Source organism: Oryctolagus cuniculus, chromosome 6, assembly GCF_051225735.1.
Source record: "Oryctolagus cuniculus isolate XC-2025 breed Fujian yellow rabbit chromosome 6, ASM5122573v1, whole genome shotgun sequence".
NCBI lineage: Eukaryota > Metazoa > Chordata > Mammalia > Lagomorpha > Leporidae > Oryctolagus > Oryctolagus cuniculus.
The window spans coordinates 34,669,941-34,683,480 of NC_142872.1; the positions used below are offsets into that span (position 1 = coordinate 34,669,941).

Here is a 13,540-nt window from a genome sequence, read left to right on the forward strand (position 1 = left end):
TACTAAATCGATCTTCTGTATATAAAGATAATTGAAAATGAATCTTGATGTGAATGGAAGGGGAGAGGGAGTGGGAAAGGGGAGGGTTGCGGGTGGGAGGGAAGTTATGGGGGGGGGAGCCATTGTAATCCATAAACTGTAGTTTGGAAATTTATACTTACTAAATAAAAGTTAAAAAAATAAAATAAAATAAAAATAAAAAACGTCACTGTGATTAAGATTATGTGTATGTGCATTCTTGTGCAAGCTTGTGTGTATATGCGCATGGAGGCACAGTCCTGGCTATGTAAGGGAGATGGAGCATGTTTGGGGGGGGAGAAGATGTTGCCAACCCTGCAGCAGGAGCCCCAGCTCTGTGGCCTTGCCAGAGGGTGAGGGGACCACCGGGTGGCTCACCCAGGAGCAGGGCTCAGCTTTGACAAGTGGGCGATAGCAATGGACAGCAAAGGGTCTCAGACTCCAAGGGCTTCCTATGGGCACAGAATTAAGAGCGGAAATTCTTAAACATTCATTGATTTATTTGAAAGAGAAAAGATGAGAGATATTCCATCCACTGGTTCACTACTCACATGGTCTCAATGGCCAAAGCAAAGAGCTAAGAACTCCATTCGGGTCTCCTGCATGGGTGCAGGGGCTCAATTACCTGAGTCACCTTCCCCTGCTTTTACAGGCACACTAGTAGGGCGCTGGATCAGAAGTGGAGCAGCCAGGACACGAACCCGTATCCATATAGGATGCTGGCCTCGCAGGTAGTCACTATTGAGCCATGCCGGCCCCTGGCTAGCACTTAAAAGGAGCTGTTTCTTCCAAGTGTCTGGCTTGTCTTTGTTATCATAGTTATGATGAAAGAGTTTGACCTTCTCAGGAAATCCTCAAAAAGCTGTAAGATAAACACAATCACCTCGGGATCTTTATAACTGATCTGGCTTCCACTTCTTGTAAAGGAGAAAAAGGGAGAGTTGAGAACACACACTCTCTGAGTGCTTGGTCTTGGGGCCTGGATTCTGTTTTGCCAGGAATGGATTCAGCACCAGTCAACTCCCAGGAGAGGGGTGGTGCAGGTAGGCAGCCGCCCGGCGGCGAAAGCGTTAACAGCGCCTGGTAAGGCGAGCCCTAGAAGTGAGTAACACTCGGAGTCCTCAAAGTTTTCCGAGCGGTGGCCACTGGCGACTGCAGCCGCACCGGGCAGAAAGGAAAGGAAGCCGGCCGGCCGGAGGGAGCGCACCCCTGCGCAGCGGAGGAGGGGGCCGCGTGGGCCCAGCCCAGGTTCCCGGCGCAAGGTTAGTGAGCGGCCCCGCGCCTTCCCCGGCGCCGCGCCCGCCCCGCGCGAGAGGAGTCCCGGGGAGCCGCCGCGGCGCCGCCTCTCCCCTGCGCCTGTCATGTCCGCCTGCTGATGGCGGGGGGCCACCGGCCCGCCTGCCCAACCTCGCCCTCGGCGTCCCCCCCAAGCCCTGGGACGCAGAAGGGCAGCCCCCTTGTCCTCCGGGAGACTGCCCTACACTGCAGACCCCTTTGCAGATTTCAGAAAGGAAGCTGTTTCTGGATCAGGGATTATTTGAAGAACAACTCCCTACCCACCCACACCCACACCCACACCCACACCGCACACCACACACCCCTACCTGCCTGTCTTGGTTTGAACAGGCTGTGGCCACAACCCGGAATTCTCTCTGCCTTACTTGGAACTGACTAACTCAACAGGCTGCAGGGCTTTGCCTTGTAGGAGGAAGATTGTGGCTGAGGCTGAAAAAAAAAAAAAAAAAGAAGAAGAAAGGAAAATGCTTCCAAGTTCCCTGCCCTGTAGCTAAGGTGAAACATTTTTTTTTTGCGAACGGGTTTTAGTAGAAATGGCTCTTACTTTGCTAGAACGAAATGGAGGGAGGGGAAGGAAGGTGGCGGTTATACTGTGAAGGAAATAATTCTACATCCACATGAGATTCAGATAACCCGACCTGCCTACACTCTGCGTGTGATGCAAACGTAGAAGGAGGCAAAGCGCAGAGATGGGTGATTATCCAGTGCTCTCCCCAGGCAGGGGTAAGGCCAGCAAAAGGGAGCCGGCGACCACTTCAGCAGGCCAGAGAGTCCCTGAGCAGTCTCTGCCCAATCGCTCCCTCTGATCCTCGCAGCAGGCAGGAGCTGAGGCTTCCACCTGCTAGCGCTGAATCAGAATGAGTCATTTGGAACTTGGGTGCCTGAACAAAGTACTTGCAAACTCCCTTGTGAAACACTGCCTTCACGTAGGTGGGATAGGCCTCCAAGCGCAGTCACAGCTTTTCCCTCTCTCCCTGTCTCCTTCCAACAGGCAGGAATTCTGCCGCTCGCCAGAGACTCGCAAGCTGTGCCAACCTTGGCTGAGCCAACCCGGTGATGTGGACCCTGCTCCTCCACGTGGGGACTGGAGTTTGGAAATAAAATGGATGATTTGACCTTGCTTGATCTGCTGGAGTGCCCTGTGTGCTTTGAGAAGCTCGATGTCACGGCCAAGGTTCTTCCTTGCCAGCACACCTTCTGTAAACCATGTCTGCAGAGGATTTTCAAGGCGCACAAGGAGCTGCGGTGCCCCGAATGCAGGACCCTGGTGCTGTGCAGCATCGAGGCGCTGCCGGCCAACCTGCTGCTCGTGCGTCTTCTGGATAGCGTGCGCTCGGGGCAGAGCTTCGGGAGAAGGGGCTCCATCCGCAGGCCCGGCACGCTGACCCTACAGGACAGCAGGAAAGGCAGGACCAATGCCAGAAGTCTGCAGGCTAGCCCTTTCCACCTGGTGCCCAGTGTCAGAATCCACATGGATGGGGTAAGAAAGATCTCATTTGTTGATGTCACCCGCTAGAGGCTGGACTGTGTATACTGGGTGCAGGGATTGCGAACGTACTTAGAGTTAACATTTCCCCTGGGATAAGTTTGTGTAGGCAGTGATCACTTGACTGAAACGTGGTAGAATCCTGAGCCTATCTAATCTATTGCAGCCTTCACCTGAGAGGAGTCGAAGCCTCCTCAGTTGTCTGTGCTTCTTGTTCAGAAGGTCATAGGCAAGGGAAACCTGTTAGATTGTACTTCGGGTCTCTCCCTTCTGTTTGGAGGGCATGGGAAATGCAGGAAGGATGGGAAAAAGAGGAAAACAAATCCAATTCCTTGTTGCTTTTGAGATCCCTGAGGAGTTTCCAAATATCAGGGTTTGCCTTAATTTTACCCAAATCCATCTTTCCATGCCCTGCTGTACAAAGCTATTATGAAAATGCTCATTCATGATCTGTTTGAGGCTATCAAGGTACTTGGTGCCTGAGAGTGCAGGAGGGAAGCGTCTATGTGGGTGGACCGATTAACTGCAATTAATAGCTGGGCTGTGAAATCTAACAGTTGTGCACAGGATACCTGCAGAAGTGTCTCACTTTACAAAGTGAATAATACATGCAAAAAACTACACGCCTCGGGCCGGCACCACAGCTCACTAGGCTAATCCTCCACCTGCAGTGCCGGCACCCCGGGTTCTAGTCCTGGTTGGGGCGCCGGTTCTGTCCTGGTTGCTCCTCTTCCAGTCCAGCTCTCTGCTGTGGCCCAGGAAGGCAGTGGAGGATGGCCCAAGTGCTTGGGCTCTGCACCCACATGGGAGACCAGGAGGAAGTACCTGGCTCCTGGCTTCTAGATCGGTGTAGCACACCGGCCTTAGCGGCCATTTAGGGGGTGGACCAACGGAAGGAAGACCTTGCTCTCTGTCTCTCTCTCTTTGTCTAACTCTGCCTGTCAAAAAAAAAAAAAAAACAAAAAACAAAAAACAACTACACACCAGGGTTGCAATGAAACAGACCCGGTCCAGCTACATGGGAAATCCCTCAGGGCTGTTTTTCCTGTCTGGAAGCTGCAGATCCCTCTGGCCACCGGGCGGGCACAGCCCGAGGACTCCGTGTGTTTTAGCCTTGGTGTGGGATGCTCTGTGGGAAGGACGTGGCCCTGGTGAGTCGAACAGGGTGATCTGCACTGTCACAATTGGAGCTGGCATGTCAAAGCGGACACAGAAAGCCACAGCGTGAGTGACTGGCTATGCAGAAAGGCAGTGCTGCGTTCTGGAAGTCTAGAGCAAGCTTTTCTACCCGCAGCGGAGTCCCTGCCGTGAACAGTAATAGGCGGTAGGAGGGTCCTGCCTGGGACCCCTGCCCCCAGCTCAGGGGAAGAGGCTCATGATGTGTATTCAGAACAATTTGCTGGAGCTGTGCCTCCGGAGCTCGCCCTCCCTGGGCCGTGCACCTTTCAGCCACCCTTGGGGTGGAGGCCTGTGTGAACTTCCGAAGGCAAGAGCAGTTTGCTGCAGATTTTCATTGCCACTGCGCTTGTGCGCTTGTGCGTGTGAACGCATTCCAGAAAGGGGCCTGGCCCTCCTCTTTGAGCACCTCCATTAGCCCTGGTCTTGTCATCAATCAGAACCCACAGGCCTGGAAAAGGTGGAGCGGGCGTGGAGGAGCCAGCTTTTCTCAAATATGCCTTGTTTATAGAGAAAAGTACTCTGTCTCTGGGTAGCAACCCCCCTGGAATTCCTCAGGCCCAGCAACCTCTCCGCCCCCACTCTGCAGCAGTCCGGCTGGCTTGTCTCTCAGTGGAGCGTCATCACTCACTCAGTAAACGTTCCCAGACCGGGAGGGCGTGGCCCCATATTGGCCTTGCACCTTTTTGTTCAGGTTTTCATTTTTGCCATGTGGTTTGTGTGGCCAAGAAAAGGTAGCACTGAAGGGAGCCATGGCGCCCAAGATTGTGAACCAAAGAGGATTCCCAGGGCCCTCGTGGAGCGTGGAATCGATTTGAGAGCGGCTCGCATGTAAGAGACATCCATCAAAATATTGGGTATCTCTGGAACTCTTGCACAGAGACTTGTAACACCAGACTAAGGTTTGTAACGTGTCTGTGCTCACCTGCCAAGCTGCTCTGGCCCAGTCCTGTCATGAGGCTGAAACAGAACCAACATCTCCTGTGTTCAGGCTGGGCCGGTCAGTACAGACACGGCTGCAGAGCCCAGCCGGCACCCTGTTTCCTTCATTTCCCGAGCTTTCCTTTCTTGATGGGGCTCATCTCGTCCGCCTTGCCTCTCTCAGAGAAGCCCATCCCTGCATGTGAATACGGCTGGCACCCTATAACCTGTCTCTCCTCCCCAAAATACAAACATGGAAGTTGAAAGCAACCATGCTTCCCACAAAAGAGAACTGAGGATTTCCTGATACCACACTCCACTCTGTTGTGCTGGACAGAGGAGGGGAACTGCAACCTTAGTCTAACCTTCCTGAGTTACTTGCTCTCTCTGCCTCCGTCCGTGCAGTCTAGTCAGCAGCTAATAACATTTGTCCCCTACCTCCTGCAGGACAGTGTGAAAATTATCTTTGCAGATACTCACATTGCCCTGGAAAACATCTGCTAGGCAAATGCAAAGCATCATCATTAGCACGGATGTCAACTTGCTGCACAGCTCTAGGCAGCCCGCTGAAGTTTGCTGGGTCTCAATTTAAAATTCTGTAAAATGGGAAAATATATTATAAAAGCAGAGAGCTACTATGAGATGTAACTAATTAGTGTTTGCAAGGCACCTTGAGAGCCTTAGATGAAAGGCATTTGGAAGATGATTATCATAGTAAACATTATTATTGACTGGATATTGTGCCCTGCCATGCATGAGGCATTCTATAAAACCCAGGAGGAGTTACAGCCCTTGAAGGAGAGTAGAACAGGTATTATTATTGTACTTGATTTGACGATGAGTCCACACCAGGATAAAACTATGCATAAAGTACTCCCCTAAGAGGGCATAAATCACCTGTTGTCACAGGGTAGCATTTTGTAAAACACCTCTTGCAGTGGACTCACTGATAACCTGGCACTTGGAAAGAGTTCATTTAACTTCTCTTCACGAGCTTTTCACGCCCAAAGCCTATTCTGCTCTCCTAGGCTCCTTTCAAAAAACAAGCTCATCAGGATCTTTTTGTTGGCACCAAGAGGCCTGATGTGTCTTGTACCAGCCAGTATGCTAGGGTGGAACCAACAGTCACACCTCATGGTGCAGCCCAAGAGAGAGAAAAATTAGCCCATTGTGCCTACACATTTGGTACCCTCCCAAGCTGATTGTGTAAAAAGAAAACTTGAGAAACAACTGTAGGTTTTTACAGCATGGGATTATTTCAAACCAACAGGCAGCATCCACAAGGCCCTGGAAAGTCCCTGCTGGTGCAGATCAAATCAAACACAGGTCCTTCTTCCCTCCCTTTACGAAGTCAACCCAGAGGACCACGTGAGCTTTTGAAGCTTCCGAGTCCCTGATGTGAATTAGGATGGGCCAGAAAGGGGAGAATTTGGGGGCTTCGGCCTGAGACATGTCCAAATGCTGATTCTGCCCCTCAATAGATGTGCAGTTTGCATGAGTCACTTCAACCTCGGGGCCTCCAGCTCTCCAACTGCAAAGTGAAGATAATAGGAGGACCCACCTCAGAGGGCTGTTGTGGGCAATGAATGAGATGATTCATGCCAATTAGCACGTTGACTGGCTTCTATTAAGTGCTCAATAAATGTTAGCTGCGATTGTTATTGAAGTGACTCAAGACTTTCTACTCTAAATTCCATGCCCTCTTTTACCCCCTTGTTAATTGAGTGCCATTCAGAGATGGTCCTGAGGTTCCTGATTTCTGCCGGGTTTTGTTTGCCTCTGAAGGATCTGTGGCCATGATTCCAACGTGGACTTCTTCCCAGCATACGCTGGCTGCACTGCTCCCTTCTGGGACCCTTAGGGAGCTGTGAGTCAATTCTAGGAGAAAACTCCCTAATGAACATCACTGCTCCAAAGACCAAGTTCAAAGGAAAAGCACACAGAGGGGAAGAGCCTGGTCCACTCCCCCAGCATCATCAATTCTTCAATAACTATTATGTCTGTTCTTCTTCCCCTGCTTCTCAGTCTCTTCCCCCGCACAAATGTTGTCACCTTGGGTCTTGCAAGGCTGGACTTTGTCCTTTCGTTGTGAAGCATTGAGCCGATCACACACATTCCTGTCTTCCTCGCCCTGTACAGGGAGAACACACCTGCCACCTCCAGCACACAGACCAGGTGGCTCCGTCCTAGAAACAGTTTCAGCTGATGTTGCAAGCAAGCGAGGAGATGAAAAACGAGGTCAGAAAGCACATCAGGGACTAGAGGTGGGGTGGAAAGCAGAAGGCCGGCCACCCAGCCCCGTCCCTGGTCTCAGATGTGTCCTCTGACGGAGCTGTCACACAGATGGCGGTTTTGCTAAATTTGCAAGGGGATCAGAATCAACCCAGGCCCCTGAAAACAGCAGGCAGGTGCCACCTGAGATAGGCACTAGGTGGCAGGTGGAGGAGGACGTAAAGGGAGAGACCAAGGGTGAGAAGTCAGGAAACACAGATGGTTCTCTGGATTCACCAACCTTTGCAAACATTGTTAAAACCACATGGTCCCAAATTGGCACTGCCCCCAGCCTCTCTCTGCACATCCTTCCTGGTTATAATCCCTCTTTGGTTATGCACTGCATTGTTTAAGGATTTAAGGTTTTGTTATATACTGCATTGTTTAAGGATCAAATGGCCCTGGGTTTGTACTGGGATTTGATCACTTGGTAGCTGTGCAGCCTTAGGCAAGTCACTGGACTTCTCTGATCCTCAGTTTCTATATCTGTATAATAGAGATAATAATGGTGTACATAGATCATAAGGCTATTGTGAGGTTAAATGAGACATAAACAGAACTTAGCAAATGTGTCTGGACATAATAGGTGTTACTAAGTGCTGGCAACAGTAAATAATACAACTGTAACAAGAGAAGAAACAGCCTAGGACAATGGAGGTCTCTGCATGCACACACAAACATACAAAAGACCCCCATGAAAAAATTAGTCAAAGGGGACTTAAGGGATGAGCAAAATGAAAGAGGCTTCTCAGGAACACCAAATGATGGTGATGGAAAACAGAGCAGTGGTTGCCCGGGGTTATGGGTCAGGGAGAGCCCGACTGTACAGGATCAGCCTGAGATACTTCATGGGAGGACAGGGCTAATCTCTGTCCTGATCGTGATGATTCTAAATGAATCTGTACATATGTTAAAATTCATGGAAACACACCATGAGGAAAAAAGGCAATTTTACTGTATGATAATTTTTAAAATGTGTATTTATTTATTTATTTATTAAGGCAGAGTTACAGAGAGAGGGAGAGATGAGAGAGCCAGCAAGGGAGATTCCATCCACTGATTTGCCACCCACATGACCACAATGGCCGGGGCTGGGCCAGGAACCTGGACTTCCTTCTGTGTGTCCCAGACAGGAGGCATGCTCCCAAGCGCTTTGGCCATCTTCTGTGGCTTTCCTAGGCACAGTATCAAGGAGCTGGATTGGAAGTGGAATGGCCGGGACTCAAACTGGCACTCATATTGGTTGCTAGCATCGCAGGGAACAGCTTAACACACTGCACCACAACATTGGCCCCTGTATATCAATTTTAAAAATAATACTGGGATGGACACTGTGGTGCCACTAGGGTTTAAGCTGCTGCTTAAGACACATCCCATTTTGGAGTGGCAGGTCAAGTCCTGGCTGCTCCATCTACAATCTGCCTTCTGGCCAATGAATCCTGGTAGGCAGTGGATGACGGCTCAGTACTTGCATTCCAGCTACCCAAGAGGGAGACCTGGATGGAAGTCCTCACAACTGGCTTCACCCTGGCCCAGCCTTGGCTATGGCACTCTGCCTTTCAAACAGATAAAAATAAACTTTTTAATTAAGAATAATATTGAAAAAAAAAAAAGGAAAGGGAGTGCTTGTCTTTGGTTTGGTTGGTTGGTTGGTTTTTGTCTCTGCCTGATTCGCACTTGGATCACTCTGACTTCTTTTCATCTCTGTATGTATTGGGTCAGTGCTACTTCTAGGAAGGATTCTGGCATCATCCCTGCAGGTGGGCTCCTCCCTACTTTAGGGAGCTCATCTGTCACCTGCTTCAATTGTCTCATCAGTTAAAGGTGTCTGGACAAACAGTGGACAAACACAACAGCTCGGTCCCCATGGGAGGGCCTGAGCTGAGGTCAATGGGTGGAGCCTGAGGTTTTCCTTACTCAACCTCAATTACCCACGACCTGCACTGGGTGCATGTCACCTAAGGGATTAGCCAGCACATATTTTGGTGCTGTTTTCATTTGCTTTTAGGAAAGGTCGCCCACCCACGTATCCCGCCACACTATAAATTGCAGCCCTTGACTTCTGAAGAGCAGCCTGATCTGGCCCATTCAGGTGTCATGACATCACTGCGGGTTTCACTGGCACCGGCTCAAAGACAACTCTAGGCACTTTTTTCTCCTCTCTTTCTCATTCGTTTTATTCATGCGCATGCCTTAGAGCAGCCTTCTGCAAGGCGTATTCCGCAAGCTCTAAATGGAAGTTCTGTACAGCTCCAAGGTCAAATCTGAAGTTAAAGCTAAACATTTTTTTCTTTGCTGCAGGACACTTCAGAATTTTTAGCATGCTAATGGATTGTGAATCTGTCCATGGGAGATTATACTAAGAAACTTTCACCGAATTCCTGCGACATTGGCACCCCCTCTCCTCCCTTAGTAATGTTAATTGTCCATGGAACAAATTTTGGGAAATACTGCCTCAGACTTAAGGTGCTTAGTCATAATGCAAAAGATACTTTTAGAAAGCTGCTTGAAATGCACTATCACCTCTCTCTGCAGTATTTTTCTAGTTCCTACTAGTTTCCAGCTATAGGCACTGGGACAACCCACACAGCAACGTAGATTCTCACCTTCCCAGTGCTTACTGTCAGATGGAAAAACACCAATGCTGACTGATTGGTAACCCATATAGTCAGCTTACCTGTCTACACATACACATACACAAACACATGTGTGTGCATGAGGGACATTGGTACCCATTTTAAGACATTATCCAGTGGAAGATGTATTGTCTGGTTAGTTATAGATAACAAAGGAAAACAGACACGCTACTGTGTTAGATGCTCACCATAAAATGCATCCAATTTTAGAAATGATAAGGTGTAAAAAAATGAGTGTCTTTCTCAAGAGTACATGTTATCTTATTCTTTTATATAAGATTCTAGAAGCAATCAAACTATAAACAGTAGTGATTTGGCGAGTAATGAGAATGTTTTATGGATGGTATATAGGGTTTTCAAAATGCATCAAAGTGGACACTTGAAATGGGTGTATTTTATGTGTAAAATTTTTAAAAAGATGCATTTAATTATTTATTTATTTGAGAGGTAGAGTTACAGAGAGAGAGAGAGAGAGAGAGAGAGAGAGAAGGAGAGATAGAGAAAAAGGTCCTTCATCCACTGGTTCACTGCCCAAAGGCCAGAACGGCCAGGAGCCAGAAGCTTCTTCCAGGTCTCCTAAATGGATGCAGGGGCCCAAGCACTTGGGTTATCTTCCAACACTTTCCCAGGCCATAAGCAGAGAGTTAGACCAGAAGAGGAGCAGCCGGGACATGGACCAGTGCCCATATGGGATGCCTGGCGCCACAGAGTAGGCTTAGCCTACTAAGCCACAGCATCAGCCCCTTTGTGTGTAAATTGCAACCCAATGAAGCTGTGTGGTTTTAAGATTTTATTTATTTACTTATTTGAAAGGCAGAGTGACACAGAGACAGACAAACAGATACAGACAAAGAGAGATCTTCTGTATGCTAGTTCACTCCCCTTATAGCTACAATAGTCAGTACTGAGCCAGGATGAAGCCAGGACCCAGGAACTCCAGTCGGGTCTCCCATATGGGTGGCAGGGACCTAAGCACCTGGGCCATCTTCCACTGCTTTCCCAGGAGCATTAGCAGGGAGCTGGATCAGAAGAAGGGCAGCTAGGACTTGAACCAACACTCTGATATGCGATGGTGGCATCTCAAGCAATGGCTAAACCCACTGTGACACATGCCAGCCCTTAGCTGCGTGTTATAAGAAGTCTCAGACTCAAGAAACAATAGTATATGAGAATGTCAGTGTGGAGCTTCAGTTGGAAGGAAATGAAGCCTACTGAATAGAAGGAAACTTCCAGGGGAGGGGGGAACTCGTGTTGGAAGGGTCAGGAAGGTTCCGGTGAAGTTTAGGAAAGGCAGGGTCTCTTCTGAGCATGTGGGTTCTGGGAAAGGCAGGTTGCAGCTGTGATATCATGAATTAGAATGGAAGCTGGAGGAGAGGCAGTAGGGAACAGATGGGAAAGGGCACCTGCCTTCTTATCAAGGCAACTAGACACCAGCAGGAAGGCACACCCAAACTGCTCTCTGTAACGAAGTCTCTGCAGTGGCCATTGTGCCAAACCGGTGTCATGCCATTGGGCGGCCACATCAGCTGTGCTGCTGCAGCGTGCTGGAGTCTGCAGCCAAGCAAGGGATCTCCGCTCCAAGCAGATAACTGAGGAGCAGTCTCCATGTCACTGGCACAGAGCCATTCTCTTCCACTAAAATCGCCAGGTTACCCGATAGCCCTAACACATGGGAATGCCAGCCAGGGCACCTAGAGCAAGTGATAGGACACGCACAAGCAAAGACAAGCCCACTCAGCATGAGCTGCGGCCGGTCCTTCCAGGCCATGGCAGCCCCCAGGGTCCCACTGCTCCAGTGCTCACAAGCCAGTATCCTTGAACGCTGGCTCGGGGGGGAGGTTCTGTCTCAACAACACACCAGGGACGCTTGTGGGCTCAGACGGCAGAACTCAAGGGGCAGCTCAGTCCATCTCAGATCTCTGTCACTTCTCCAATCTTGCGTGCAAGCACAAAAAAGAATAGGTAACTCATCTTATCTCCTAAGACTGTGCACAGAGTACCCAACCTACAGCCTGGCCCCTACTGGGAAGGGCAAACTTTGCTCCAAATGGAAGAGTAAATAAATAAACACGTTCATTTCTGTGGCAGACTTCATGGAACCATGGAATAATTCCTCACGGTGCAGAAAGGAAGCCTTCCTGACTTAAGCCATTACAGAGCTATGTGGGGAATGAGCAACACACTGTGTTAGCTGTAAAGTCATGTGGCGACTGAGCTATTCTTGACATGAATCACCTTATTAACTGCTTTTTGGGTGACAGACCTCACCCTCTGCAAAGTACAGTGGCCTAGCAGCACAAGCACTTAGCTCATGAATTGCTGTCTTCAAGTTGGGAAACGCTACTCTGTGTGACTGACCTCCTGTGCTGGACACCACAGAGTTTGGTGAACTTCTGATCTCGGGAGAGATGTTGTGTCTGAGTTAACTGACACTCAGCCACAGGGACACCAGTGACTCAAAAGAAGAATCTTGAAAGGAATTTGTCAGGGAGCTATGAGAAGAAAGCAGCAACAAGCCTGTACCCCTCACACTACCAACACCTGAATTTTATAATTGGTTCCATAATTATCTATCATGGTAAATAAGCATCCGTAAATCTCCCATTTTAGCCTTCTCTAAGTATACAGCTCAGTGACATGGAGTAAATTCACAGTTATGCAACCATCACCAGCATCCATCTCAGGATCATACTCATCTTCCCATACTGAAACTCTGTACCCATTAAACAACTTTCTCCTCTCCCCCGTACTCCCATGTGTGTGTCATGTGAGTGTGTGTGTGTGTGTGTATTCTATTTATTTCTGAGTAAGAGGAATAGATATCCTTTTAAAAATATTTTCTGGGATAGGCATTGTGGTGTAGCAGGTTGGGCTGCTGCCTGCAATGTCAGCATTCCATGTGGGCTCCAGTTCATGTCCCAGCTGCCTCACTTCCAATCTAGCTCCCTGCTAACGTGCCTGGGAAAGCAGCAGAGGCAAGTGCTTCGGTCCTTCTCACCCATGTGGGAGACCTGGAGTAAGCTCCTGGCTCCTGGCTTCAGCCTGGTGCAGCCATGGCCTTTGCAACCATTTGGGGAGTGAACCAGCTGATGGAGGATCTCTCGGTCTGTCCTTCTGTCTCTAACTCTGCCTTTCAACTAACTAAATAAAATCTTTTTAAAAAGTATTTTCCAATTTTCTACTGCCTCTGGCCTTAGACTTGCCGTGAGATAAGAAAGACAATGTGATTCAGAACAAAGCCTCTTCATTCATGAGTACTGGCTGGGTGCTTCTGGGTGAGTTACTGAGCAACTCTGGGATGACTGCTGTCACTTGGGAATGCCAGGCTCACCACATAGGTGGATTTAGTAGGATAATACCTATAAAGTGCCTACTACAGGGCCTGGTATCAAAAAAGGTCCTAAAAACGTTAAGGATCTGCTTGTACTCCCTCTGATGGGTTTATCTTCTAATAGGCTATCCCACTTAGCACAGTTGGCCCACTGTAGCCCTGGCCATAGCATGGGGATAATAATGACCACAGTGTCAGAGGGTAAGTCAAAACGATTTTGTGAGACTCTTATTCAGCACAGGGTCTGACACGTAGTCAACTCAGTGATGATCAATGTCAGACACTGTCATTGCTGCTACTCCCCAGGAATGGTCCACCCATCCGGCACATGCAGGATGCCTTTCACAGGTAAGACCATCTTTTGGCCTTGAGTAGAGAACCAAAGTAAATGAGCCGTGATCCTTG

General features: G+C 49.1%; 1 protein-coding gene across 4 annotated transcripts in view; it reads left to right on the forward strand.

Annotated features, from left to right (window-relative positions):
* Window positions 1-986: 986 nt before the first annotated feature.
* SH3RF2 (SH3 domain containing ring finger 2) overlaps window positions 987-13,540 on the forward strand; it is a 140,526-nt gene continuing 127,972 nt past the window's right edge. Inside the window, exons 1-3 of one of the 4 annotated variants that reach the window (XM_070076262.2) lie at window positions 1,129-1,280; window positions 1,709-1,809; window positions 2,306-2,794. In XM_070076262.2, the coding sequence (XP_069932363.2) occupies window positions 2,417-2,794 (378 nt within the window). In that variant the 5' untranslated portion in view covers window positions 1,129-1,280; window positions 1,709-1,809; window positions 2,306-2,416. Of the gene's footprint in view, window positions 1,281-1,644; window positions 1,810-2,305; window positions 2,795-13,540 lie in introns of all 4 variants that reach the window. The other 3 variants (XM_070076261.2, XM_017341159.4, XM_070076260.2) reach the window with 3 other exon arrangements.